Below are 27016 nucleotides of genomic sequence, written 5' to 3' on the forward strand. Positions count from 1 at the left end.
ATTGAGCCTCTGTCCCCTGGTGGTCAGTGTGCATCATAGCGACCGGTTATTCTGCCGTTCAGTCAATTTGCATATTAGCCTTTTATTATATAGGATGTCTCTTATAGATAGCATATAATGGGGTTTTGCATTTTTATTAGTCAGACATTCTCTGCTTTATAATTGGAGTGTTTAGTTCATTTACATGGAACATAACTATTGTTATGGATGGATTTAGGGTCTTCCATTTAACTATTTGTTTTCCAATGTCACATTTTCTTGGTACACTTGCCTTTTAAAAAAGTCAAGTGCTTTTCAGTATTTTAATTTCTTTATTTTTAAAAATGTACCTCTTTAGTTTCTTTGTTAGGGTTTCTCCAGTGATTACAGTGTGCTCCTTAACTTATCACAGTCTACTTAAAAAATACCTTATCACTAAAAGGGTTTCATTTACTCCCCTTCCTCCATCCTCTCTTCTATTTTTGTGATAGATTTTACACGTATCTATGTTATAACTATACGATGCAGTGTTTATCTTTGCTTTAAACTGCCAGTTATCTTTTGAAGGAATTAAGAAAAAGAGGAAAAAAGTGGTAATGCTTTTTTAAAACTATTGACAGTATTATAGATGTCCCCCATTTTCCCTGCCTTTGCCCCTCCACCCAGTCTCTGGCAGTATTTCAAGTCCTCTCTTTAGTAAGAAGAAGTCCCCAAGTATTTTAAAACATTCTCTAAGTGTGAACGGTTGTCCTGGTTGGGCATGAGCAGGGGAATATCCATTCTCTCATTGCTGCTGATTTTATTGTCATTTTACTTCAACAATCCTCTGCTGGCTTCTGCCATCATTCCTCACCCCCTCCTCTTATCACAGCACCGCTAAGCCTGTTGGCAGCCCTACTTTCAATGGCAGAGGGAGTTGAAGGTGAGAAGGCAGGAGAGGAAGAGAAGGAGCTAAGGAGAGGAAATTCTATCCTCTGGGTCCTTCCACTGGTTCTCACCTCCCACCTCAGTGAGGCCACATCCTTGCTCTCGTTCTGGACCTTTAAATGCTCTCTTCCCTAATCCTTAGAACCCCAACCTGGCTCACACCCAGCTCCTCACTCCTTTCCTAGCCCTGCCCATGGGAGTCACTCCCCAGTCACAAATACCATTAGAGCTTGGAGTTAGGAAACGGGTAGAGAAAGGGTGGGCTCCCATGGAGGGACCCATGTTTCAGGTCAGAAAGAATTCCTGTAATCCCAAATTGGATGATCATCCCCCATCAAAATATTACATTTATAGTCCTCTCCTTCAGGTACAATGCTCACAAGGTGGGAATCAACTTTAAAAACATGATGCTTTTTCCCATAAAAACATTATTCTATAAGAAAACACCTAAATAAATATTGGGAAACTATTCACTAATGTAAAAAAAAAAAAAATCTAGGAGAAAGAAAAAAATCTACTTCAGCCTCAGCTTTGCTTAAATTTTCAATGATACTTCATTCTGAACACTTTAAAGGAGTTAAAGCCTTAAAGACCAGACATCACCCCTCCAGGCGGGAGATGGTCCCCTGTGGGGAGGGAGGGGTAGAAAAGGTTTGTTGGGATTATGGAGAAGAAGAGAGGGAGATGAAAGAGAGCAGGGACTCCCAGGACCTTCTGTTTGGATTGATGATGGTAGGCAGGTAGTAAAGATCTATTGGCATAATCCTGAGGACTTCCATGAGTGAACTGCTAACAGTAAGGCATCCTTTCTAGTAACAGACTGTGCCTACCCACCATGACATGTCCAGTAAACCACACTTGCTAAACCACAATAATCCCCACCATGGAAATACTAATAGAAAACCACATTTTATTCTAGATATCTGAGTATTCTGGACATTAAATTAAACATCACATAGATTGGTTGCCTCCTCTATGCACTCCAACCAGGGTAGGAAACAAACCTGCAACCCAGGTATGTGCCCTGAACCAGAAATCAAACCCAAGACCCTTTAGTACATGGGCTGATGTTCTAACCACTGAGCAACACCAGCCAGGGCCATGTATTTTATTTTTAATTACAAAAATAACTCATGAATATATTTTTATTGTAGAATAATTGCACAATGTCTCACATTGATGTTTCTCTCTATATCTAAAAGTAATGGAAAAATATCATGGGGTGAGGATTAAAAATAATAATAATAATAATCCTATATAATAAAAGGCTAATATGCAAATTGTCCCCTTGACCAGAAGTTCGACCGGGAGTTCGACCAGGGGACAGGGATGGCCCCTCCCCCTGGCCGGCCCCGCCCCTGATCAGCCCCCCAACCCTGATTGGGGGTGTCTGAGGCCCCTCCCCTGGCCGGCCCAGCCGATTTGCCCCAATAGGGGCTGGCCAGCTGGACCCTACCCATGCACAAACTGATGCACCAGGCCTCTAGTAAATTAAATTAAATATATGGACCATAACATTCACCAGAATGTGTAAAAATAAAAAGACTGCAATACCAAGTGCTGGTGAGGGTATGGAGCAACGAGAGCTCTTGCACACTGCTGGTGGGAGTGTAAAATAAGTAGAATCACTTTGGAAACCTGTTTAGAGTTTCTAATAAAATTAACCACATGCCTTTCCTATGACCCAGTAATTCTACTCCTAAACCTTTATCCAAGAGAAATGAGTGCTCATGTTCACAAAGCATGTTATACAAGAATGCTCATAGCAGCTGCATTCGTGATAACCCCAAACTGAAAAAATTCGATGTCCACCAGCAGAAGAATGGATAAATAAACGGTGGGATATTCAGACAACAGGATATTACTTACTAGGTGTACCGGTTGATAATGGTGGGTTTTGTAATCAAAGAAAACACGATAATTTCAAGAGAAACATCAAAAGTGCTTTATTCAAAGTAATGTCCATCTCTAGCTACACACTTCCCCCATTTTTTTCAGGTAATTTGTGAATACCGTCCCAATAGAACTTTTCTTGTTTTGAGGCAAACCATTCAGAGACCCAATTTTCCACTTCTTCGTATGTTTTGAAGTGCTGCTCAGAAAGTGCGTGTGCCATCGATTGGAACAAGTGGTAATCTGAAGGAGCAAGGTCTGGTGAATACAGCGGGTGGGTTAATACTTCCCAGGCAAGATCTTTTAATGCGTCTTTAACTGGTTTTGAAGTGTGTGTTGGTGCGTCATCATGAAGCAAAATTACTTTGCCATGTATTCTGGCACATTCTGGTCGTTTCACAATCAAAGCTAATTATTTGTTGTCGGTAGCGATCAGTATTAATGGTTTCACCTGGTTTTAGAAGCTCATAATACACACCTTCCTGGTCCCACCAAACACAGAGCATTGTCTTCTTTCCAAAGCGATTTGGCCTTGCAGTCAATGTTGATGGTTGACCTGGATCAACCCATGATTTTGTGCATTTGGGATTCTCAAAATAAATCCACTTTTCATCGCCAGTCACAATTCGATGCAAAAAAGACTTTCTTTTGTGCCGTTAAAGCATCATTTTACTGATGACTTTTCGGTTTTCCATTTGTCTTTCGTTCAGTTGAATTGGCACCCATTTTCCTTCCTTTAAAATCTTTCCCATTGCTTGTAAACGATCAGAAATTATTTGCTGAGCGGCGTTTAATCTTTCTGCAAGTTGTTTTTGAGTCTGACACGCATCTTCATCCAATAATGCTTGTAATTGTTGGTCTTCAAACTTTTTCGGTTGACCTGGACGTTCTTTGTCTTTCACATCAAAATCATCACTTTTAAAAAAGCATTTAAACCAGCGTTCACAAGTATCTTGAGATGGAGCATGTTCACCATAAGCTTCCTGAAGTATTCAGCAGCACTTTTCTTCAAAATAAAGTAATGAATTAAAACTTCCTGCAAATGCTCTTTTTTTGGCATGAAATTTGACTCTTTTGAGCGTAAAAATATCTATGATGTTAACACCTTCAGTAAATTTGACATAAAGTTTTGAAGCTTGTTGTCAATACAACAAAATAGCATACATTTCAAATCGCATATATATCAACATATGTGTAACTCCATCTAGTGGAAAAAAAATCCGCATTATTAACCGGTACACCTAGTATACCTGTGTGACTACCGGCCAGATCAAGACATAAACATTACTATGATCCTAGGAACATTCCTTTCCAGTTCTGGAACTTCATACAATCAGTATGATCTCTTTTTTGTCTGTTCTCAACATAATGCTTTTTTAAAGAGTTATCCATGTTTTTCTGTGTATCAGTTTTATCCTTTTTACTACTAGTATTACAATGCAGTTAACAAATATGTTCTGTAGCTAAGTATCCTGGCATACTTCTCATACTGGATTATGAGTACCTTAATTGTAATTCACAGTATTGATTCAACTAAGTATAAATATGTGCCACTGGTTACTTTTTAGTAAATCTCCTATTAGGTGAATAAAAATTTTTACTTCTCTATAACAAACTAGTATTAGAATGTCAACAATGTTAGAAGAAGAATTTAAGTAATTCGTAAACGATTTTATCAAAGCCATCAGCCTTCAGGAAAGCTTGCTCTCTGGGTGCTAAGACCACTCTGTTCCTGAGCCCACATCTGTCCTATCTTCCATGAAAAGCTGAATAGTAAAACTAAACAGTGGAACTCAAAGACTCCAAACCAGAAAAGCCATCTGTTACAATCACCTAACCTATAATGCAGCACTGACAAACCGGAAAAGCAAGCAATGAACTTGGAAACACAGGGGAAATAAATATGAATAAATGTAGCAGAAATTATAGGGTTTCTGTAGGGTGTAATGGTTTATAATGTGAAAAAAATTAGATCTGCGATAGTTATGTCAATATGTTAAGATTCTCAGATGGCGGTAAAACTTGGAAACTTAACTTATTTTTCCTATATTTAAAATGATTAAAAATTGGTTAAGTATTACACTTATGTAATGAGGTAAATATGTTATTATCTTAATAGCTGGCCCTAGAATTCCTCTTAGGGAGAGAACTGTCCTTGTTTGGAAAGGTAACTCGTTTCTCTGTGTGTGGGTGTTGGTGGGAACCTAAACAACTAAACATGTAGATACACTGTCTTTTCACATGGCAATGAAAAAAAAATATTTTTTAAAACTTTGCTCCAGATAGGATAAAGGGGAAAAGTGCCGGTGAGAAGGTATAAGGCTGGGAACCATACTAGGTGATCAGGGTACTCTCTGATGACTGGGGTGGCAAAGGGGCATTTAGGAAGAAGAAAGTCTAATATTCAAATGGAAATCATTTGCATCCCAGCAATATAAACCCCTCCTCCCACATCCCGTACCCCCTCAATCTCTAGTGATGTCTTCTACACTCACAGGGACTTCATGTGGGCAGGCTTTTGTGGAATTCGAGGACGAGATTATGTCTAGGCTATGGCTTTTCAACCTTGGCACAACCGACGTTTGGGGCTGGATACTTCTTTGCTGTGGGGACTGTCCTATGCACTGTAGGAAGTTTGGCAGCATCCATGGCCTCTACCCAGTAGATGCCAGAAGCACCTTTCCCAGCTGTGACAATGAAAAATGTCTTCGTGTACTGCCAAAAGTCCCCCGAGAAACAAAATTACCCCAATTAGGAGCCACTAATTTAGGTCTACACAACCCAGAACAGAGAGAGCCTGGGGCGGGGAGGTGGGGGTGGGCTAGAGGGGGTCAATGGGGGACAAAGAGAGAGAGAGAGAGGGAGAGAGAGAGAGAGAGAGAGAGAGAGAGAGAGAGAGAGAGAGAATACTTTCAACAATAAAGATCTTTTTTTTTAATCAAGCAAAAAATACTGTAAGCAGCCAAAATATAAGTCACAAAGGCCACACCTAAAGGTATGGGTATTGTGTTCATCAAGACATACCTTCTTTTACCCGTTATCTCAATTCCAACAAACTTGGTTATCTAATCTCCCAGTAGCATTAGGAATAGAGATACAGTGAGAGCAGTGCAAAGTGGTAAAAATAAAAAACAGACATAGACATTCACAAAGCAATCCAGGTGTAATTATGGCAGAAACGTCCGTGAGCATCTCAACATATTTCTGAAAGTATGGTAGTCCATGATAACAACTCTGAGTTAAAGTGTTCTCAACACAGACTGGTTGGTTGAGGAAGTGAGAAAAGTTCCTAATGCCATACAGAAAAAAATGATCACAACTGTTTATAATAAAAAAGTTAGAGAGCTTAAAGAGAACATCCTCCGTTATCCAGAGCAAGTCAAGCCTGTGAGTTCCACGGAGAGCTGGAGTTTTACTATGTTAATAGGATTTTATGGTTGGCTGCATGGACCAATACAAATCTGGAGAACAATCTGGAAGGAAATGATTAATGACTGCTTCTTTCCAAGGAAGTTTAAAAATAAGTAACCATAGGCATGTCAGAATCAGCATTAACACAGCAATTGCTACTAAATGCAGCCAGGTTGTGGATGTTATTTTGGCTTGAGTTCATATTACAAGCAGGATTTAGGGACTTTGTAGGTGGTTGGGCCCTGTTAGCTATTAGGGTAAAGTCAGTAGGTCCCATTCCATCACACAAAATACACTGTGAACCAAATAAATGTTTACTCTCTGTCCTTCACACTTGCCTCTTGTGCTTCTGACTTCCAAAGCCAGGCTAGAAAGACAAGCAAGAAACTGATTATGTTTATATCTGTGGAACAAAGATTATGCAAACTGCCAGCACCCCATTGTTTTTGTTTTCAGCATGGTTATCACAAAACAAAAACAAAAAGATAACCTCTGTGTCTGAAGCCTGATTATTTGAAAACAGCCCTGAATATTTCCTCCGCTTTCAATAATGCAGTACCGGCCTTCATGTCGCTTATCTATAAGATACTTATTTGCTGATAGAGACTAGCTACTATTTCTATATGAGAGCTTGACAGAGTCTATCTGAGGAAGCTGTTTCCTGAGTTAGTCTAGAAGCCTCCCCCTGCTTTAACATTTACCAAAAATCCAAGAAAACATATTTTTTTAAAAATTCCACACACCCAAAGGGCTAGGAAGAGAAAAATATAATCACAATTTTGGTTAATGGCCCCTTAGCACTCTGATCTCTCTAAGCTTCTATTTGTCTTGTGTTTGTTCCTTTTTCTTTTAAATAACCTTACTGGCTGCTTTCTCCTGATTACAAAAGCAATACATGGTCATTGTCACAGTTCAAACAATTGGAAGATGTATGAAGTATAATTAATAATCCCGCTCTCTCCCACCCTCTCACACCCCTCCCAAGGAAACCAATGTTAACAGTTAGGTGTAGATGCTTTCTTACTTCTCCCTAGGCTTGCACAAACATATATAACATAAAGGTTGTGGGTGTTTGTTTTTTGGTTTTTTTGGGGGGGAGGAGTATTTTGTACACTTTGCTTTTTAGTCTTAAAAATCTCTTATGGATACTTTCCAAACATACATATACACATCACATCCATTTTAATGGCTGTAAAATATTCCATAAAATGAGTAATTTATTCATATAATCTCCCCACATTCCCCAACTCATGGACATTTAGGATGTGTTCTTTTTTAAAAAAAAAAAAATGTTTTTATTGATTTCAGAGAGAGGAAGTAGAGGGAGAGAGGGATAGAAACATCAATGATGAGAGAGAATCCATTGATCAGCTGCTTCCTGCATGCCCCACACTGGGGATCTAGCCTCCAACTCAGGCATATGCCCTGACCTGGAATTGAATGGAGATCTCTTGGTTCATGGGTCAATGCTCAACCCCTGAGCCACACCGGCTGGGCTAGGATATATTCTTATATATACTTCATGTCCTTTAATTTCAGTAACACAGATCCCTGAAAGTGTAGTTTCTGGGTTGAATGAAACATTTTCAAATGTTTAAAATTTTACCCTTAAAGAAAATTAATTTTAGACTTTCAGGATTTCTGCTCCCTTCTTCATTGTGTATAATTTGGGCATAACCTTTCACAATGCTTTGCATATTTTATTTTGTAAAGGTATACACATTATGTCAAAAACACCCCTATCATTTATGCCCATGTAGTGATAAGTAAATAAAAGCTTAAGTTATGGCTATGATGATCAGCATTAAGTCACTGTGCAAAAGCTTATGCCTTGGTTTATGAAAGTGGGAACTCCACCCCCACAGCCATGTGGTAGCACTAACCTGGCAGCCCTCTCACCCTGTGACTCCCTCCACTGAGTGACGATACAGAGATCAAGATCTAAATGTCAATAGTCAACTTTAAAAAGTGTGTGTAAGGGGGTAGGGGGGGGGGAGCAAGTAAACAGCAACATATGCTAAATTGATAGCCATTAGGGTTTCTAACACACTCAAATTATTTGTAGTATAATGAGTAATTCTGTTGGATCTATACCAGAGACAGTATTTCATAAAAAAACAAAACCTATAGCCAATATGTTGCTATGATTCCATGAACCTTTCTAAAACATATTCTTTAAACATTTTTTTTCAATAGAATTACTGGTTGAATCCCACCTTTGCAGTGTTTTCTCTACTTCAGCTTCAGACTCTAATTGCAATTAATCTCCATTCATACCCTGCTCCACTTGTCAGCAAAGGTTCTGCTTTAGAAGGAGATCTGAAGACTTCAATTAAAAACAGTCAGCTAACAAGAAAATAATCTAAGCTAAAGGAAGGTGGCAGGTGCAGAAATGAGTTGTTTACAAAGTGTCAGTTTTGAACAATAAAGAACTGCACATCAAAAAATGCTGAACGAGTGGGTTTCACTGCACGTCTCTGAAAATAAAAAGGCATTTTCTACCGAGGCTGCACACAAAAATGGAAATACGGTTTAACAAGCTTGTAAAAGAGGTTGCCTCTCGTCAAATGACAGATACCAGTAAAAGGAATCACTCTGTATCTTTAAATTTAAAGGCAAGGGCAGAACTAAAGTTTGCCCACAGTTCTTTCTCTCCTGGAAATCAGCTACTTACAGCCTTTCTTTACACGTCTAATGGTAAAGCAAAGGGAAGGCTGGATGGCTTCTTCCTAAGACACCCCGATGACGCTCCTTCACCCTGCAAACACTTTTCTACTCTGAAGTTTTACATTTATTCAGGTCACAGGTTTTGGAAAGGTCGCCTCAGGAGAAATACCTAGTTGACAGCTTTTACACAGAAACAACCCAGAATGGAAACAGTGCTACGGAGACCAAAAGGACTTGCCAAATATTTGATTAGGAGGCATTTATACCAAGATAACAAGGTAATGGAGATATAAAACCAATTAAATCGAGAGAAACTGGGGGGGGGGGGGGGGGGATTACTGCTTGCCAAAAGTATGACCTGCCCACAGCAGGCCATCTGTTAAATATGTGTCAGAAATGTCACTGAGATGCCAAAAGGCTTAATTCTGAGCAGTTTCCTCCCGGGACCCTTGTGCCAGCGCAGATTCCAGGAAGGTCAGTTACAGGAAAGCAGGTTGCTTTCACCAGAAAAGGTGTGACCTGAGCAGGTGATACCGCCCATTAGCAAGAAGTCTCTTTGGAGCGTTGGAAGGATGTGGTGAGTGCTAGCGACCATGGCCTGAACTCTTCTTCAAAAGGACGGCTTAGGCCCTCGAGTGTGCAGGTGAACAGGCCACAGGCGGGCACTTCTAGAACAGGAAGTCACGTAACCCTGAGCGAGGGGTCAGCAAACCTGGGTGAATCCCGGGACCCCCGAAGTCTGCAGGCCGGTGAAGGGAGCCCAGGTGTTTCTGCGCCGACAAAACTCACATTAACCCGCAGGCCTGGGCCACAGGACCCCAGGAGCCCGGCGCAGCCCCCTTGGGAGCCTCGAGGAGCTCTAGGCTGGGGGTGAGGGTTTTCTGGGAGAGATGACAGTGACCTGGGCTGGGGAGGAGGAGGACCTGAAGGAGTCCTGAGGGGAAAGGGACAGGCTGGAGACCAGGCCAGGTGGCCAGGATGTGTGTGTGTGTGTCTGTGTGTGTGTGTGTGTGTCTGTGTCTGTGTGTGTCTGTGTGTGGGCGCAGGAACCTGGCCTGAAGTTTGTCAGAAGCTGGAGGTTAAGTGGAGGGGTAGCGACCCCCTGAGAAAAAGGAAAAAAAAAACGAAAAAGGGGGGACTGAGGGGAAGGAAAGCGCCGCTGGGGTGCAAGCATGCACCCCGTGCTTTGCAGGATGGAAGACTCTAGAAGCCTGGAGGTTCTGGGAGGTGATGGGCGATGCAGCGGAACAGAAAGCCCAGCCTGGGGAGGCGCTGGCCTCTGGTGCCTCAGCTCAGCACTGGAGGGACCTGCCCGAGGGCCAGGGCGTTACCTGCCAGGAGCCAGCGGATCTCCTCGGGGAGGACGGCGGCGGCCTGCATGGGGCCGGCGGTGGAGGCCTGGTGCGGGGCGGGCGCGCGGGGAGGCGGCGGGCTGAGGCACCTGCACCCCGAGGCCCACGCCGTGGCCGCGGGCGGAGCCGCAGGGCGGGGCGCGCTCAGGAAGCGGCGCGCGCAGCGGAGGGGGGGCGGCGCCCGGGGCGGCGGGGAAACACCTGTGCGCGGTGCACCGCCCTCCCACCTGCGCCCTGAGGGAGGCACGTGGGGGCGCCTTACCCGGCAGGGCCCAGGCTGTGTCCTTTAGGTCCCCCCACCCCCACCCCCACCCAAACAAAAGGCTAACCGCGACTCCAAGGAACCTCGCCTCTTGGAGACTTGTCATCCTAAGCCCTGGACAGTTGACTTCAAGGGGGAGGATGTGAAAACCACAGTGCTGCCAGGAATGGGGCGGGGTGAGAAGTGGGGGGCAGGACCGAGCAGGAGGGCAGCATCTGAGGAAGAGACTGGTCCCCGCCAAGCCTAGGAGCAGGCGGTTCCCAAGCCAGTCCCATGCCCACACCCAGAAGAGCGCAGAAGGTTCGCTCTTTCAGGTAAACCAGGGTGTTGAAAGGGAATGACTGTCAGTTCCCAATGAATAACCCAAAGCCACCAACATCGGGGAGCATCAAAGCGATGCACACAGGAAGCTACCGCCCCCCTTCCTCCCTAAGGCTGGAAGGCTGTGAGGAAAGGAAGGGCTGTCCAGGGAGATAGCGGAGGGCGAGGGGAACCCAAACTTGTCCCTCCAGGAGCTGACCAGAAGGACAGGGAAGCGCAGGGTCACAGAGGGGTGTTTCCCCCTCACAGCACAGGAGGTGTCCATGTCCTGGGGTGACACGCACTGTACTATTGCGTGTCACCACTGGGGACAACTGGTAGACAGGATAGCTCTGTGTGATTTCTCGTAACTCCTGTGGCTATGCAATATCTCAAAAGAAAGAGGGGTTGTTGTTATTGTTAAGTGCAATAGACCAAGTGCCATGAGGAAAGTTTCAAGTGCCATGGGTGTGAAAAGGAGGGAGAAGACTATAAGAGAAGGAGGGAGGTGCCACGTACGTGTGTTTCATGCTTCACGTGGCATTTGAGATGGACTCTGAACACGCAGACTTTGAAGAGGGTAGAAAGGGCTTTCCAGGTGGGCTTTCCAGGAGCAAGCAAAGATGGGAAAGCCTCCTGCTGGGGAACAGTTCGTAGCCCTCTTTGGCTGGGTGGTATACAGAAATGATGGTTGTGAAGAAAAACGGAAGCTCTATTGTGAAGGAGCTTGAAAGTCAGAATGAGGGTTTTGAACTCGATGGAGTGGCACTGGGGAGCCACTGACCAGTTTTGAGCTGGGGAGTGACCTAAGCTGGGCCCCTGTGTAGTGTGTGATCTCTCACATCTCACTCCACCTCTACCCTTTTCCTTCTTTGTGAAAAATGGGCCTTCTGTTCTCAGATTCTGCCTACTGAATATGTGGGAGGGGTTGAGAATGGTAAGAGAGGACACAGGAAAAAGATGGGTGAATCCGTGTTTACAGCGGCCTCAGGGAAGATACCGATAGACGAAACCATGAATATGGGAACAGGAGCAGCATGGAGAAATTGTCCAGAAGGACTCATGGTAACATGCCTGCCTCTTGGCATGGTTTCCTCTCCAGAGACAGTCTCAGAATTTGGGGACTTGATCCTTTAAGGCAGGAGGAGGGGGGAGGGGCGGGGACATTTGGTCTGGCCCTGCCAAGGCAACTGCAGGTGGGACTCAAAATTCAATAAATCTAGGAGCTTTATGCATAGCAACATACCTTTATATTAAGTGAATTATATTAAGCGAATAATATTATACGTATCCAAATGGCCCTTGGCAGAAAAAAAGGTTCCCCACCCCTGCTTTAAGGGATGCAGTAGCTTTGAGCAGGTTTACAGGTGTATGCCCTGCTTTCTGAAGAGAAATGGTACCTTGATTTCAGGATCACACTACCCATTTGCAAGTTGCAGCAAATTGGGGTGGGGGGGGGGGGAAGGGCTGGCAGGGATCTCTGGGGAATCTGGTTCCTTTTTGCCCCAGGAAAGTTAACATGCTGCCTTCTCCAGGCTTCAGAGTGAATACCAGGCTCCTGGTGGGACATGTTCACCGCACTCATTGCTCCTTCCATAACACTGTAGCTGCTCTGAATCATTTTTGAGTACTTCTGACGTGTTAAAAAGCAAAGGAGGATATATTGGAACTTTCTGTACGATGACTGCAATTTTTCTCTAAATTTAAAACTGCTCTTTAAAAAAATGCAAAGGAAACAAAGTCCCTCCTGTATGTAACCCCAGCACTTGACCTTGCTTCCCCTCTCAGCAATGGAAGGAAATTTGACCACCACCCCCTCTTCTTCAAGGATATTTTTCAGATGCTAATATAGGCTACAAGTTAATGAGTTGTTTGATAAGGAACAATAAACCCAGGTAATTGCACATCCTCTCAGGCCTCACTACCTGTCATAGCTTACTTATACGGAGGGATGCAGCAGAAACTCACGGAACAGCTATTCTACGTCCATGCTGGGTTTTAGAGAGACAGGGGTAGAGGGAGGTGCAGGGTTGGAGAGTGTGCAGTGGGTGACTGGCAGATTCCAATACGGCATTGTCATGTTGCATCAAGGTTCCTCACGGCAGACAGAAACCTGCCTCCACACATGAGCACAGCCCCTCCTTAATCATCTGAGGACCCTGGTTCAGCAGTCAGCCTCACTCCTAATGACATTCTGTTAAATGGACAAATTCCTTTGAAGCCTTGTCCTTCTTTGAAATCCAATTTCGCAGGAAGCCAAATCTGATTGGGGGTAGCCATGGAAACTACACAGAGGAGTCTTAGAGGAGGTGGAGAGAGGCAAGGCAAAATGTGATAGTCAAGAGTCCTTTACTGCTCTGTCGGAAATATCAAAGGGATCTGGAGAGGTTGGCAGCAGACGAGTCCCTGCCCGGGTCCTGTTCTGTGTGGCTGGGTACCATGTGGCTGTCATGAAAGTAAGCAGCCAGCTGTCTCCACACACAGGCAGGGGGATGGAGCAGCATACACAAATCCCAGGTCTGTCTGCTTTCCTTTCCTTCCCCTCCCCCCACAGCCCCAATTCCAGCAAGATCTTAGCATCCCCCTCTTAGCTGTCTGGCCTTTAAAGACAAACAACAAAAGAATGACAAGGTTAAAATACAAGGCCCTCTCAGATAAGAGGTCCTTTGGAGCAGAGGCCACAAAATTAATCAGAAATTCCTTGTAATTAGATAAGATAAGGGTATCTAAAGAGATGCAGAGCAGGCAGGAATGGAGTCTGGCAGCACAACATGCGGAAAATATACTGCCTGGTCCACCAGGGCCCCTCGCATACTGTCAGCAGACAGCAGACACAGAAAGCAGGGCTTACACTAGCCTCTGGGCTGCTTAGAGTTGCCATCTCCACGTTCTCATGCCAGGTGGGCACTCACTAAATATGCATCCATTGGGGTGTCCAGAGGGCTTAATCAGGAAGAAACAGAAGCATCTGGCACCCCGAATGGCATGGGGTAGGAACAACTGCAAGCAAAGCAGGGACCGGCTGGCATTGCTCTGCCCTGGGCAAAACGAGTCTAGAGAGGAGACTTCAGAGGGCAGGCTTTTGGGCTTTATTCTGAGCTGACTATTGATCCCTGGACGCTGGGTCATGACACACAGCAGAGCTGACATCTGCCCTGTGGATCTGCGGCCACTGCATCTCAGCCCCTCAGTCCCAACCCCATCAACCAGGTTTATTGACTCTTTTATTGACGATGCTGAGGCCTAATGAGGACAAGGGCTGCACACTTCATTAAGGGCTATGGAAGGAGAGATGATGCGTCCTGCCAATGCCAAAAACCAGGCCTACTGCATGCTTTGCAAGGTCCCAGAAACCAAGCCTCATGCTACCCCAAGGCAGAGGAGACAGATACAAGATGTATCACTTCAGTGGCCTTAAAACGCAGTTTCCACAGCTTCCTTGCTCTGACTAATTAGCTAACCTTTTGACTTAGGAGGGCCCTATAATTTGAGTATTTACACAAATGAACTTTGACGGTCTCCCCTTCCAGTTCACACTCCTAGATCCTCTGCACTAATACAACAAAACAAGCAGGTCCTCTTATCATATCAAGGAACATTCCCAAAGCAAGTTCTCAACAAGGCACAGGCTCAGAACAGAACAAGGAACTATTAAAACTCAAAAGAATCTTCAAGGTGATCAAATTTAAGATGAGGAACAGACCCAGTGCTCTGCCCAGGGCCACCCAGCTCATCAGGGGCTGCACTGGCATTAGAATCCTGGTGTTCTAACACTGGTCCAAAGCTCTTTCGGAGCTGAACATCGGAGATGGGCAATTACAGCCCAGGGATCACTGAGCAACTCCGTGAAGCCGTCATTGCTGGGCCCTCTCCATCTAAATTGCAACATGTCTTTCTTTGTTCTTTATCTTATCTTTCTATCAATACCCTTATTTTTTCCCCTATATTCTCCAATCACATTTTTAAAAAGTCTTCTTTGCCTATTCCTGAGACCACATTAGACATCCCCCATGGGTACTGCGAAGCCCAGCAGAAGCCCTAAAGACCATAGAGGTTGCTGACTCTGACATTCTCTATCTTTGATTGGTTCTCCTGGGAATCTGAAGGGGAGGAGGGAGGGTGGCATGAAGAATGTGCCAGCTGTAGCCAGATGAGGCTGTGTACTCTGAGTGAGACGTGGGGGCGGTCTATGAGGTTAATCTGAACAAGAGGCAGGTGGGCCAAGGTAAATTTTATAGGCTAGATATTTACGAACATGACAACTTTGGAAAATAATATAGAAGGAGTAGCCATTTCTTTTGAGGTGATTAAGGAGATTAAAGTAAATAATAGAGAATTTTCTAAGGTTGAACTGGATTTCATTGGTTTCTTTTCCTTTGTTATTTCAAAATGTAAAAGTTTAAGTTCCCTAAGCCCCTTCCTTTATTTCTGCCTTCCCCCGCCCTCGTCACTTTACTACAAGTCTTAGAATTCAGGGTTAGGGCAAGGGGATTCAAGGTGAGAGAAAGAGCAGTTATTTAGCATATGATAGAAACTCTGGCCTGCCTGGCATACACACACACACACACACACACACACACACACACACACACATGCTTTGGAGGTATATCCACACTAAGAGGAGTTGATGTAATCACCAATGTTTACAAATACCAACAGAAGCACTACCTGGATTCAGAAATAACTCCAGCAATGGCTGATTATTGCAATGCAAGAAAGTGGGCAACTTATTGTCTCCATGCCTCAATTTCTTCATCTGTAAAATGGCAATACTAACAGTGTTTTCAAGGTTGTTGTGAAAATTCAAAGCGCGAATATATATCATGTTTCTAACTGCCTACAGCATGGTAGGTGCCTCATAACTGTTAGCCATTATTATTATCTCTGTATTCCCTGGGACAACTAGCATCTGGGAAGTGTTCAATAACTATATACTGAGTCATTCATAATCTCCCCCTTCATTCTCCTTGCTCACTAAAGATATATCTGAGAGCGACTGGCCAAGATATGGGTGCCATTGGTCTCCGAGGACGAGAATTTTTCCTTTGATGAAGGTCACTTGCCTTTAAAGAGATAGAAGGAGTGGCCTTGGCTTCCTTGGCACCAGGCTCTAAGACATCGGGAGAATCAGCCTGCAGATTCTCCCTGCCCACCTCCAAAGACTTCCTCCCTGCCCTATCTATTCTGGAATATTTGCAGTATTCTCCAAACCACATGGGGAAAACACTCATCTGGAAGGCATAAGATATTAACTCCTCTTTTCACTCATTGTGGCAGAAACCAAGTTTCCACTATAAACACAGACTCCAGAAAGAGCCAATCAGAAAGCAGATTATATCCCAGGAGTCAGTAGCCTCTTTAGTCTGGAGGGCTGCCAGCAGGGCTAAACTCTACAGAAAGCAGTGGTGGGGGAAGGGAGGTAATGGGAAGGAGTGATGGCCTAGGGATAACGCAAGCAAGAAAGAAGGAAAAGAAGGTGAATGAGAAACCAGATGAAAAATTGAAGAAATGAAGAAATAGAAATAAAACATAAGGAGAAAAATAAAGAGGTTTCCATATTTTGAGGGATTAGAAACGAAATCAAATATATCCACTCCATTTCCCAATTGTAATTTCAGGATGTACCATGTTCCACCCCCAAGGACATAGAGAAGCTTCAGGGAATGGCTGTAAATTCTTAAAGAAAAGTGCCTTGTAGAGATTCAAGCCTTCATTATCGGCTGCTGTACTTTTTAGCATATACACTATCAACACAATGACACGTTTTATTGAGTTATATGTGATACTCCGCATCGTAGAACTATTGATGCAGAATTTTCCTTTTCAGAGCTCAATATTCCAATCAAAGCCTGTTGCTTCACATCATTGAGGCCATCCACTTAATGACAAGTTGTAAGATGCATATTGCAGAATATTCATGTTCATTTTATGCTCACGGTGCTTAAAATCTCCTCTAAATAGCCTCTGCTCCCAGACTATTAAGGTGCCCATGTTATCTACACTCCATTCAATGGTGTGGAAATAATTGTCTTGAGAAAAAAGAAAAAAATTGATGGTCACAAGCCGAGTCAGCACTTGTGTTCTTTTCTTACTCTGTTGAATCAGGTGTTATTTACCTCTTCCAACACCTGGGACTCCTGATAAGTCACTCCCCTGGTAGCTTTTTCCAGGACAATGCTGTGGGGTCTTTGGAAGAAGCAGGGATCCTTCATAAACCCCATTGTTATCAGCACAATTCACACAGCTACCAGATGTGCAAAATCGAAACCACCAAAGACACTCAGGTAGAGGGGGTTTCTCCGGCTCCATCTGGCCACTCTGAAATTGCTCACGAGTTGGAGAAAGTATCAGAGAAAGAAGGGCTCCACTTAATGCCAGGCTCATATACTTGTAAGAAGATGCTTGTATTTTGACAAAATTGGGGTGCTTTTTGATTCCCCCACATCTGCTATCCCAGCACCTCCATCCCAGAGCCCTTCTTCCTAAAACCTGGATCTACTAAAGGGGCCTGCCTGTTAGAGACAGGCAGGACCTTTTCTCCATCTCTTCCCTTCCTCTTATCTCTGGGATGAAGCACCAGGATGCAGGCTGGGGAAGGAGAGCGATTGCCCCTGGCAGCTGATAGTTCAGCAACAGGGCCTGTGACTTTGCCTTTAAATATCAACCACACACACAGACAACACCCTGGCAGCATGAGAGGTTTCCATGGTGACAGAATGCAGGCCATGACCTCTGTAAATGTAATCAGAGCACTGGGATTGGTATGTGAGACAGGTTTAATTTCTCCTTCAGTGGAAGCTCTGTGGTCCAGGCCATACATAGGCTTCCTAGGCTGACTGACAACCTGTTATCTTCGCCAGGGCAGCTCTGCATATGGCAACCCCCTCTGCCCCAGAGCTGCTTCCTCCACCGACTGAGCAGGCTGCAGGTCACTGGGGACTGGAACAGCAGTCATATCAATACCTGGCATTCCTGCCCATCATCCTCAGGAGGTACAATTGTCCCTTATACAGGGAACAGCTGTGGCATGATCCAATGAAAGCCAGACTAAGCACTCAGTATACGGGCTGAGGTTTTCATCTCTGCTCTGCCACCAATAGTGTGACCTTGGGCAAGTCATTTAACCTCCACGTTTCAACATCTTCCACCAAGGAAGAAAATGCCTGGGGAAGAGAAGGCTACAGGCTTCCAAAGTTCCCAGGAGAAGATGGTACCCAGTCATTCTTAACCCCCAGTGGAGTCCTGTCCTAGGAAGTGAGTTTTCATCTAATCAGTGGTAGTCACTAGGGCATCTAACCCTGATTCCATCTATGTCAACTGAGTGCCTCTGAGGGCCTCAGCAGGACTTCCTCACCTAACTCCTGAATTAGAAACAAAACCAGGATGCGATTTTTTCTGAGCTGGCCCAGAGTAGGAGACCAGAGTTTTGCACTAAACTGATGGGAAACAGAAGTTGAGAGAGAAATATAGCAATGTCCCCGTGACACTTTTTATAACTGGGACTTCGTAATCCCTTCACCTTTTTCATCTATCCATTAATCCTTTGCATCTGGCAATCATTGATTTGTTCTCTGTATCTATGAATTTGTTTCTGTTTTATTTGTTTATTTATTTTGTTTTTTAGATTCACATATAAATGAAGTCATAGGATATTTGCCTTTCTCTTCCTGACTTATTTCACTTAGCATAATACCCTCTAGGTCCATCCATGTTTTCACAAATGGCAAAATTTCCTTTGTTTTTTTTATGGCTGAGTAATATTCCATTGTATATATGTGCCACATCAATAAGGTTGTAATAACTAGGCATGATATTAGATGGGTACTAGGTTTATCTGATCACTTTGCAAGTTATGTAAATGTCTAATAACTATGTTGTACACCTGAAACTAATATAATATTGTATGTATTATATAAGTATAATTGAAATATTTTTTAAGATTTTTTTTAAAGAAACAGAAATGTAGCAATGTCAAAGGAGAAACCCACAGCCTCTTTCCTTGAACTCTAGTTAGCCTCAGCAAAAAGCAGCTCTGGCTGTTTCAAAGCTGACATCCTCTGATTCCATTTGCCAATTCACCTGAGATACTGGCAGACTTCAGTTACCAGTCACACTGCCTCCCTGATTTCTTTCATTGTTCCAATATAGTGCTCTGGAAGAAATAACGAAGTCTGGACTAAGAAGAGATTCATAGGGCTGTATGACACATTTTCCTTCCCAAAGGGAGCTGGTCCAATAGATTCTCCTTTTGAAATCCCATCAAAGAATTTCACATTTTTCAGAACTGGGAGGGACTTTTGAAACCATCTAACTTACAGGCGCCCAGACTGGAGAAGTGATGTGCCTGAGTTTCAGAAAAGTAACAGCCGAACCACAAGGGTGTCCGGGCCCCACTCTGCTTAGCTGAGTACTAATTTACCTCCTGGATGCTTTTGAACTTCAAGCTGAATCGGAGAGGAAGTGGGGGAGGATTCAAAAGTGGTTATTGAACATTAGAATCAGGAAATGGTGATTTGGCTGAATCTACAGATAAATAGCATCACCATTTCCTGTGTTAGCTGATACTAGAGGAGGGAAGATGGGGCAAGATTCTGGAGAAGACAATATGATAGTTAAGTGACAAGACCGTGGGCTTCCACACAACTGTCCCCACTCAACCCACGCTGTTTCTCTCAGCTCACTGAGGGGAGCAAAGATCTGATTGTTCAGGTTGTTTATTGGTTGGTGTCCAACATCGAATCATGAAATCAAAGAATAATGGAGCTTATAGGAACACCAAGAGGATATCTAGTTTGGCATCATGTCTTCTAGTAATTAAACCATCTAGGACAGGTAATTTGCTTCTCTTTCCTTTTTAACATCCAGAATTCCATGATCTCTAAACACAAAGACTTCCCAGCCTTTTCCCAGTATCTTTTTACAGTGTTTGATTACACAAGTGATCATGTACATCTTATAAGTAGCTCATTTCCCTTTGCCCAAGCTTAGATCATCAATGTGGCAAACACCAAAGGGGAAGCTCTGTGGTCCAGGCCATACATAGGCTGGACTTATCAGATCTACTAAAAGGGCCTGCCTGTTAGATCTACTAAAAGGGCCTTCCTGTTAGAGACAGTAAGCTCCCAGGGCTTACTGTGGATGTTAGACCAGAATTGACACATGCAGCAAAATGCCTAATGTTTCAAGAAGGAAGAGGAGGAGACCCATTCTGTTTTACTCATGTCAGTCTAAGATGTTAATATTCCAGCTAATAGGATAACTCAAGGCAGGGCAGTCATATTGTTTAGAGTCGAGGTTATGGGTTCAGTCCTCAGTTTCACAAGAAAAGGAAACAAAACACAACAAACCATTTTTGTTCCTTTGAACTTCTATTTACCTTAACTACAAAATGGCCTTGGGTATTCCTTTAGTCACAAAGGGAACCAGGAACACCAGTGTGGATTCTTTCTTTCATCTATTCATTCAACATTTATTAAGCACCTACTAAGTTCAAAGCACTAGAACACAGGCATGAAGAGGCAATGGAGCTGCTCTCAAGAATAGTCAAACATATTGACTGTTCTCATCCTCGTGATTGGACCCCAACACATGACCTACAGTGCTATGTTAATATCATCTTCATGCCAAATTACAATGTGATCCTCTTTAGAGACCAAAATACTTGCCTGTTTAATGTTTCAGTATTAACTGAGCACCCAAAGATGTTTAGTGCCAAAACAGAGGCTCCCAAATAAATGCTCAATTCATGTTTCATGTGGACCTCAAGTTCTATCCTAAACAGAACCAGGATGGGCAATTGACCTCAGGATGTGGTTTGAGGAATGTTATAAGGCCATCTGCTCCCAAATATCTTTTTTCCTCCTGATGTGCTACAATGCTTAAAATTTTGCCGTAAGGGCCTTAACTTTGAGTAAGGTATTGCCTCCAGCATGTCTGAGTGAAAAGGAGCATACTCAATCAATTTCATTTCAGCAGACATGAACTGAATACCTGGTATGTGCCAGGAACAGTGTCAGATAATAAAAATGCATAAATAAATAAGATATGAATTACCTGGCAGGGCTAACATGTTGCTACATTCCCACTCTTTATCCCATTAATACACATCAGTTTATCAGATTAGTAGCTGTCCTGAGGGGCTGATGTAGGACATGGGCAGGTAAATTTTGATAGGACATGAAAGCAGGAAATGTTTAAGACACTGAACTTTACCCAAGAGAATTCAGGCCTGGGTGAATATTAATGCCAATTTGAATGACTGTGTAACAAAGAAATATGGAGAATAAATGGGATCTGAAGGCAAGAAACTTTTATTTCACAATTTCTTCCCTCGGAACTCTGTCTGTGAAATTGTGAAGAAGGAAAAAGTAATTCATGCTAGTTTACTGAGAAAGAGAGAAACCACATTTATGTAACTTCTATTGCAGTATGGTTTTAATTGTTCTATTTTTAAATATTTTTTAAAATATAATTTTATTGGTTTCAAAGAGGAAGGGAGAGGGAAAGAGAGATAGAAACATCAGTGATGAGAGAGAATCATGGATTGGCTGCCTCTTACTGGGGATCAAACCCAGGCATTTGCCCTGACCGAGAATTGAACCTGTGACAGTCTGGTTCATAGGTTGATGCTCAACCACTGAGCCACACCAACCAAGCTAACTGTTCTATTTTATTATTAGTTATTATTGTTAATTTCTTACTGTGACTTATTTACAATTTAAATTTTATCATAGGTTTGTATAGGAAAACACATAGTATATATAAGGCTTAGTACTACCCATTGTTTCAGGCATCCACTGTGGTCTTAGAATATATTCCCTGAAGGTAAGGGGGGCTGCTGTACTCCACCATCTTCAGTTTCAGACTTCTTTCAATTTCTCAAATGAGTCACACCCTCTCCCCACGTTCATTTTTTCCCACCTGCTGTTCCCTCTCTCTGCAACACTCTTCCCCCTACACTTCATTCAGCTTCATGCTTCAAGTCTCACTTTAAACATCATTTCTTCTGGTGATCATTGTTGGCTTCCTAGGCTGGCTTGTTTTCCTCTCACACATTCCGGTAGCATTTAGGACCTATCCGTAATTATTTATCTACCACCTGTCTTCTCTCCCAATTGCAAGCTCCCTGAGGGTTCAGACCTTTCCCATCTCGTTCACCACTGTATCCCTAGCACCTACCACGCCTGGTGATAGCAAGTCCCCAACAAACACTTATTAAGGAAATGTTGCAAGGTAAGTCTTTTGGGGTTTTTCTAATATTTTTTTTTTTATTTTGAAATCATTGCAAACGTACCTAGATTCACCCATTATTAACTTCTGCCACATTTGCTTTATTATTTTCTACTTATATAAATTTACATATTTTTTTTCTTGAATCGTTTGACAGTAAGTTACAAACATCATGATCCTTTTCCCCTAAACACTTCAGTAAGTATTTCTTAAGAATGAGGACATTCCCTTAAATAACGTCCCGTACAGTTATCAAATGAGGAAAGTTAATAAAGATACATGAGTTTTCCTTTTTTTTTTTTAAGCGAAGTAGAAAGCACTGGGAAGGTGGCGTTCAGGATTAAGTGCCTGCATTCACAGGGTCACCTCCCTTTCTCCTTCCTCTCTCTCTCTGCCCTTGTTCAGGGGATTCTTCAAAAACTGAAACTGGGGCCTGGAAGGCAGGGTCTTGCTGGTTATGTCTGTTGTTCCTTTTGTGCCTCCTGTTGACTCCCCTAACTTGTCTGCATTCATGTCCACAGCTCGGGCTGGGAGCCCCCTGAGCTGGATGGCTTTGTTCCACAAGATCCCAGAAAGAGGAGGAAGCCCAGGGCACCGGAAGTGGAAGCTGGAAGGACAGCTAAGGCATAGGGGGTGGGAAGATGGTTCCAGGGATTCCTAATCATACATGAGCATGTCAGGTCTCAGGGAAGGGGAGAAGACAAGCCGTGGGGGGAGAGTGAGGTTTGCACACCTTGGGTCCTAGGACCATCCTGCTCGGCTGAGTGGAATACCAAACGCTGGTGTCTCCGAGCTGCACTTCACCTCCGCCAGGCAATCGACAGGAGAAGCAGCGAGCGAGACCGACAGACTGTCACTGGCAAAATGAACTGTCACCTCCCATTTTTCAGAGGCGCGGCGGGATGAATTGCAGCCTTGAACCACGCGGCCCGCTGCTGATTGAGTTCCGCTGTCTTCGAACCCCTTTGAACAAGGCGAGTTCATTTCAGACTGACGTGTCCCCCCCTCCCAGCCCCCCCCCCCCCCTTATCAATTTAGGAGCCAGTAAAATTAACCGCTTCGAAGCTGATTTGTTCCCTCCTCCTGCTTGGAGTCCGCATCCAGAAAGGTCACCAAATCAATCTCTCGGGGGCCCTGCTAGCATCATTCGCAGCTTGGAGTCGGGGGGTCTCAGAAGACGAGACTGAGCCAAATGTACCGCAGCCCGAAAGTTTACCGAGGCCCCCTCACAGCCAGTGGCCCATGGCAGGGGGGTGACAACCAGACCTTTGCTAGCTCTGCATCGGCCCACATCAGCTTCTCTCGCAAGAGCAACTACGGTTGAGAAGGATTGGGTAGCTGCGGAAGGAGGTGCTACAAGAAGATGCCCTGAGTTTTCATCAGAGACCTCTCTGTGCAGTTTAGCTTCACTGAGTGTTTGTGTCCCCACCAAATGCATATGTTGAAACCCTAATCCCAACGTGGTTGTATTTGGAGGCAGGGTGTTTGGGGGGTAACTATGGCCAGACTAGGTCATGAGGGTGGGGCCTTCATCATGAGATTAGTGCCCTTAGAAGAGGAAAAGACATGAGATCGTTCCTTCTTGGCCATGCGAGGATACAGCAAGAGAATGAGTTGGCATTCCTGTTTTCATCCTAATGGTTTATTTATGTTGTGTTCACTGGGAACTTTTGGCCCTACACCTGAAGTAAGAAGGCCTAGTTTTCAAATCTAGTTCTATCTTCCCTAGCTATAGGACTTGGGCAAGTTACTTAACTTATCCGAACCTCACTTTCCCCATCTATAAACCCACTCGGTTGTTAAAAAGTTCCAATAATTTCATGTATGTGTTATTAACTACGAAGTTATGCACGCATGCTGAGGTTTATTCATGTTAGTGTCAGCAACAACAACAAGGAGGATATATGAGAATAAATGCCGTACAGTATCTCAACATTTGATCCACCAATTCCACTTCTAGGAATCTATCCTATGAAAATGCTCACATATGTGCAAAAGGATGTATGTGTGAGGAATTTCCCTGCAGCTTGTTGAAAAAGTGCATGTAAGTTACATGTTGCCAATAGAGGATTGGGTACATAAATTATCATGCATATGTAATATACAACACCATGCAGAAGTAATAATAATAAGATAAAACAAATACAAACCTTTATGGTTGTTATAGTCATGCATCAATGTCAACTTCTATAAATTAACAGGTGTGGATATCATTAGATACTTGTGTCAAGAGGGATCGTTGAAAAATACATCCAGCTAAACCTTAGAGAAATAACCCAAGCTTTAAACAAAATGGAATCTCATCCCACATATAGTAGTTACATTTTCATTTACTATATCTTGGACATCTCTTTAGATCAGTACTTTTTTACTTTTATAATTTAAAAGAATTGCCTAATGAAACATAGGCCATAGATTATAAAGATAGTTCTCTGGGTTAATTATTGGGAAAAGAAAGAAGATCTGTAGGAAGCTTAAGTACGTCTTCAGGAATACAAATCTATGGCATTCTAGTAGAGTAAGAGCCGCCTCTTGTTATAAGTTGAAACAGCTTTAACCCAAGAATCAGACATCCAGCACTCTCGTCCCAGCCCTGCTATTAACTTACAACATGACATCAACCAAATCACTTATCTGGGGCCCAGCTTCCACATCTGGAAAATGAACTTGTTAAAGTACATGTTCTCTAAGGTCCCTTCGAGCTGAAAATTTGATGGTTTTATGAAGTCAATTTTCAAAGATTCAATAAAGGATGTTTAGATACAATAAGAGTCTGGTCATTTCTGGCACTAACAGGAAGACTTAAAACAGACCTTAAATCCTTAACTTACATGTAGAGCAGCACATTAAGAATTTTTTTTATATAAATAAAAAGGTTCTTGCCCTCAAGAAACCTGTAATTTTAAAAATAAAATAAGACGGTTAAATAGAAATACAAGAGTACCACGTTTTGCAAAAGGAATGTGCAAAGTGAGATCGTTCAGGTAGATCAGTGAAACTCAAATTTATGTTTCTAGAAGCCCTAAGGTTCCTCAGAGGGCTTCTGAAGCGGCTTTACGGATTGGGCAAGAGTGAGGGAGTGATTGCTGCCAACTTCCCATCATCCCTGGCTTAATCAGAGTAGCATGTATCTAAGAAATCTAAGAAAGACTTCTAAAGAAATAGAGCTGCAACAATAAAAGTTTAAAAACCACTGGCTTAGATGATTTCTAAGGCCCATTCCACCTTTAAGTTTTCACAATTTTATTGTCTAAGATGTATGTAAAATAAGTTTTTATATTCTGCATTCAGTTTCGCGTGTACATGGGAAATTAACTTCGTCAAGGTTAATGCTCCTGTAAAACAAATAATTATTTTGTTATATGAATAATGAACTCTAGATGTATCTATTTAACAGACTCAGGTTTTCCTGTCCTGAGTTTTCTGAATGTGAGGCACCTAATTACAAAAGAATTGGATGGGAACATGAGGCAGGCAAAGGGTTATAAAAAAAGATTTGCGAGATCCCTGGGATACATGGAGAAGTTATTGGTTTCGTCAGTGAGACCAAAGATACTGAACTAGAGCTGGACTTCCTGGGCTCCACCATTGAATTAGGTCATTTCTGTTTCATGGAACACTTCTCAGAAAATATATGGAAATTGCCACAGTTGCTGCTTTCCCTGCACTATTTCATTTAATCCTCCCAACTCCTTGACATGGGTATTATTTTATCCCCATTTTACAAACAAGAAAAGTGAAACCAAGGATGGTAAATATTTTGCTTAAGGTCACAGAACCAGGCAGGGTTCAACCCAGGAAGTGTGATAGCAAATCCCATGCTCTCAGCCACCACAAGCTCTACTCCATGTTGCTATTGGCAACTTGCAGATGCTGGGCAGGCAGCTTGCCCTCCAACCACGGAAGAAGTCAAATGGAGATTCTTCTATAAACTCATTTGGCCTCATTATCCAATCACAAAGGAGGTTTGCACTTCCCTTATCAAGGCTGGCCCTAGATAAAAATCAAGGTAGCTGCAGTTTGTTCACTCCCCCCTCTTCCTGTATCAGCAGCTCTTTCTTCACACCAGGAAGAAAAGCATTCTCTTCCAGATCTGCTCTCTGCCTTCCAAACCAATAACTAGTTAGCTAACCTCACGTGTCATAAGTGCTAATGAGGTTAGCTGGGGTTAATACATTAATGTATGGCTTATTTTAATAATATGTTTTTGCTTTAACTAGGAACAATTCCTTGATCTAATATTAGGAGCCATTTCTAATGGTGATTGCAACTTTGCCAGCATTCTGGGAGGGTGGGAGTTGGAAAATGGTCAGCAGGAGGGTTTTAAGAACACCTATATAAGAACTCCTAAAACCATGGCATCCACCTTCCTTGTGTAGAAGAGTCAGAACTAAGATGGCAAAGCGCATAGATACTAAAGCTAAGAGTATGTGTGGTCTCTACCCTGGCCAAATGAGTTGGCCAAAGAAATAAACGTTGATCTACCTCAAATCAAACAAACTTTGGTTTGTTCTCCCACTGATCTTCAAGTCAGATTAGGGTCACCTGCATGACAGAGTCTCCCAAGGAGAAAGGACCCAGCACTGTGTTTGATTGGTATGGGACTAGGCTGTCAGTGATGACAGGAGTCATCTAATAAGTCCCTTTCTCTGTACAGATGGAGAAACTGAGTCCCAGAGAGATAAGTGCCTATTTAAGACCATGAAACCAAAGCCAAAAATGGAACTAAATACTTTATTTCCTTGAGTTAATCTACATTTCCTTGCTTTATAATCTATATATATAAAAGCCTAAGCAACCGTTGGACCAGTAGCTATGATGCACACTGACCACCAGGGGGGCAGACGCTCAATGCACAGGCATGGAAACATGGAACAGACTGATGAATCTCAGAGGGAAGAGGGAAGAGGGGAGGGCGGGAAGAGATTAACTAAGGGTCTTATATGCACTTGCACCTGTGGGGTTCCTCGGCCTGGCCTGCAGGGATCAGGCCAAA

General features: G+C 43.2%; 1 protein-coding gene across 2 annotated transcripts in view; it reads right to left on the reverse strand.

The window, feature by feature from the left end:
* Window positions 1–27016, reverse strand: part of SKAP1 (src kinase associated phosphoprotein 1) — a 317213-nt gene that overhangs the window by 255704 nt on the left and 34493 nt on the right. Inside the window, exon 1 of one of the 2 annotated variants that reach the window (XM_079799086.1) lies at window positions 10209–10347. The exons of the other annotated variant lie outside the window; for it this stretch is intronic. Coding sequence (XP_079655212.1) covers window positions 10209–10257 — 49 coding nt within the window. The 5' untranslated portion in view covers window positions 10258–10347. Of the gene's footprint in view, window positions 1–10208; window positions 10348–27016 lie in introns of those variants that run through there. 2 annotated transcript variants of the gene reach the window in all.

Source organism: Cnephaeus nilssonii, assembly GCF_951640355.1.
Source record: "Cnephaeus nilssonii genome assembly, chromosome: 19".
Lineage (NCBI taxonomy): Eukaryota > Metazoa > Chordata > Mammalia > Chiroptera > Vespertilionidae > Cnephaeus > Cnephaeus nilssonii.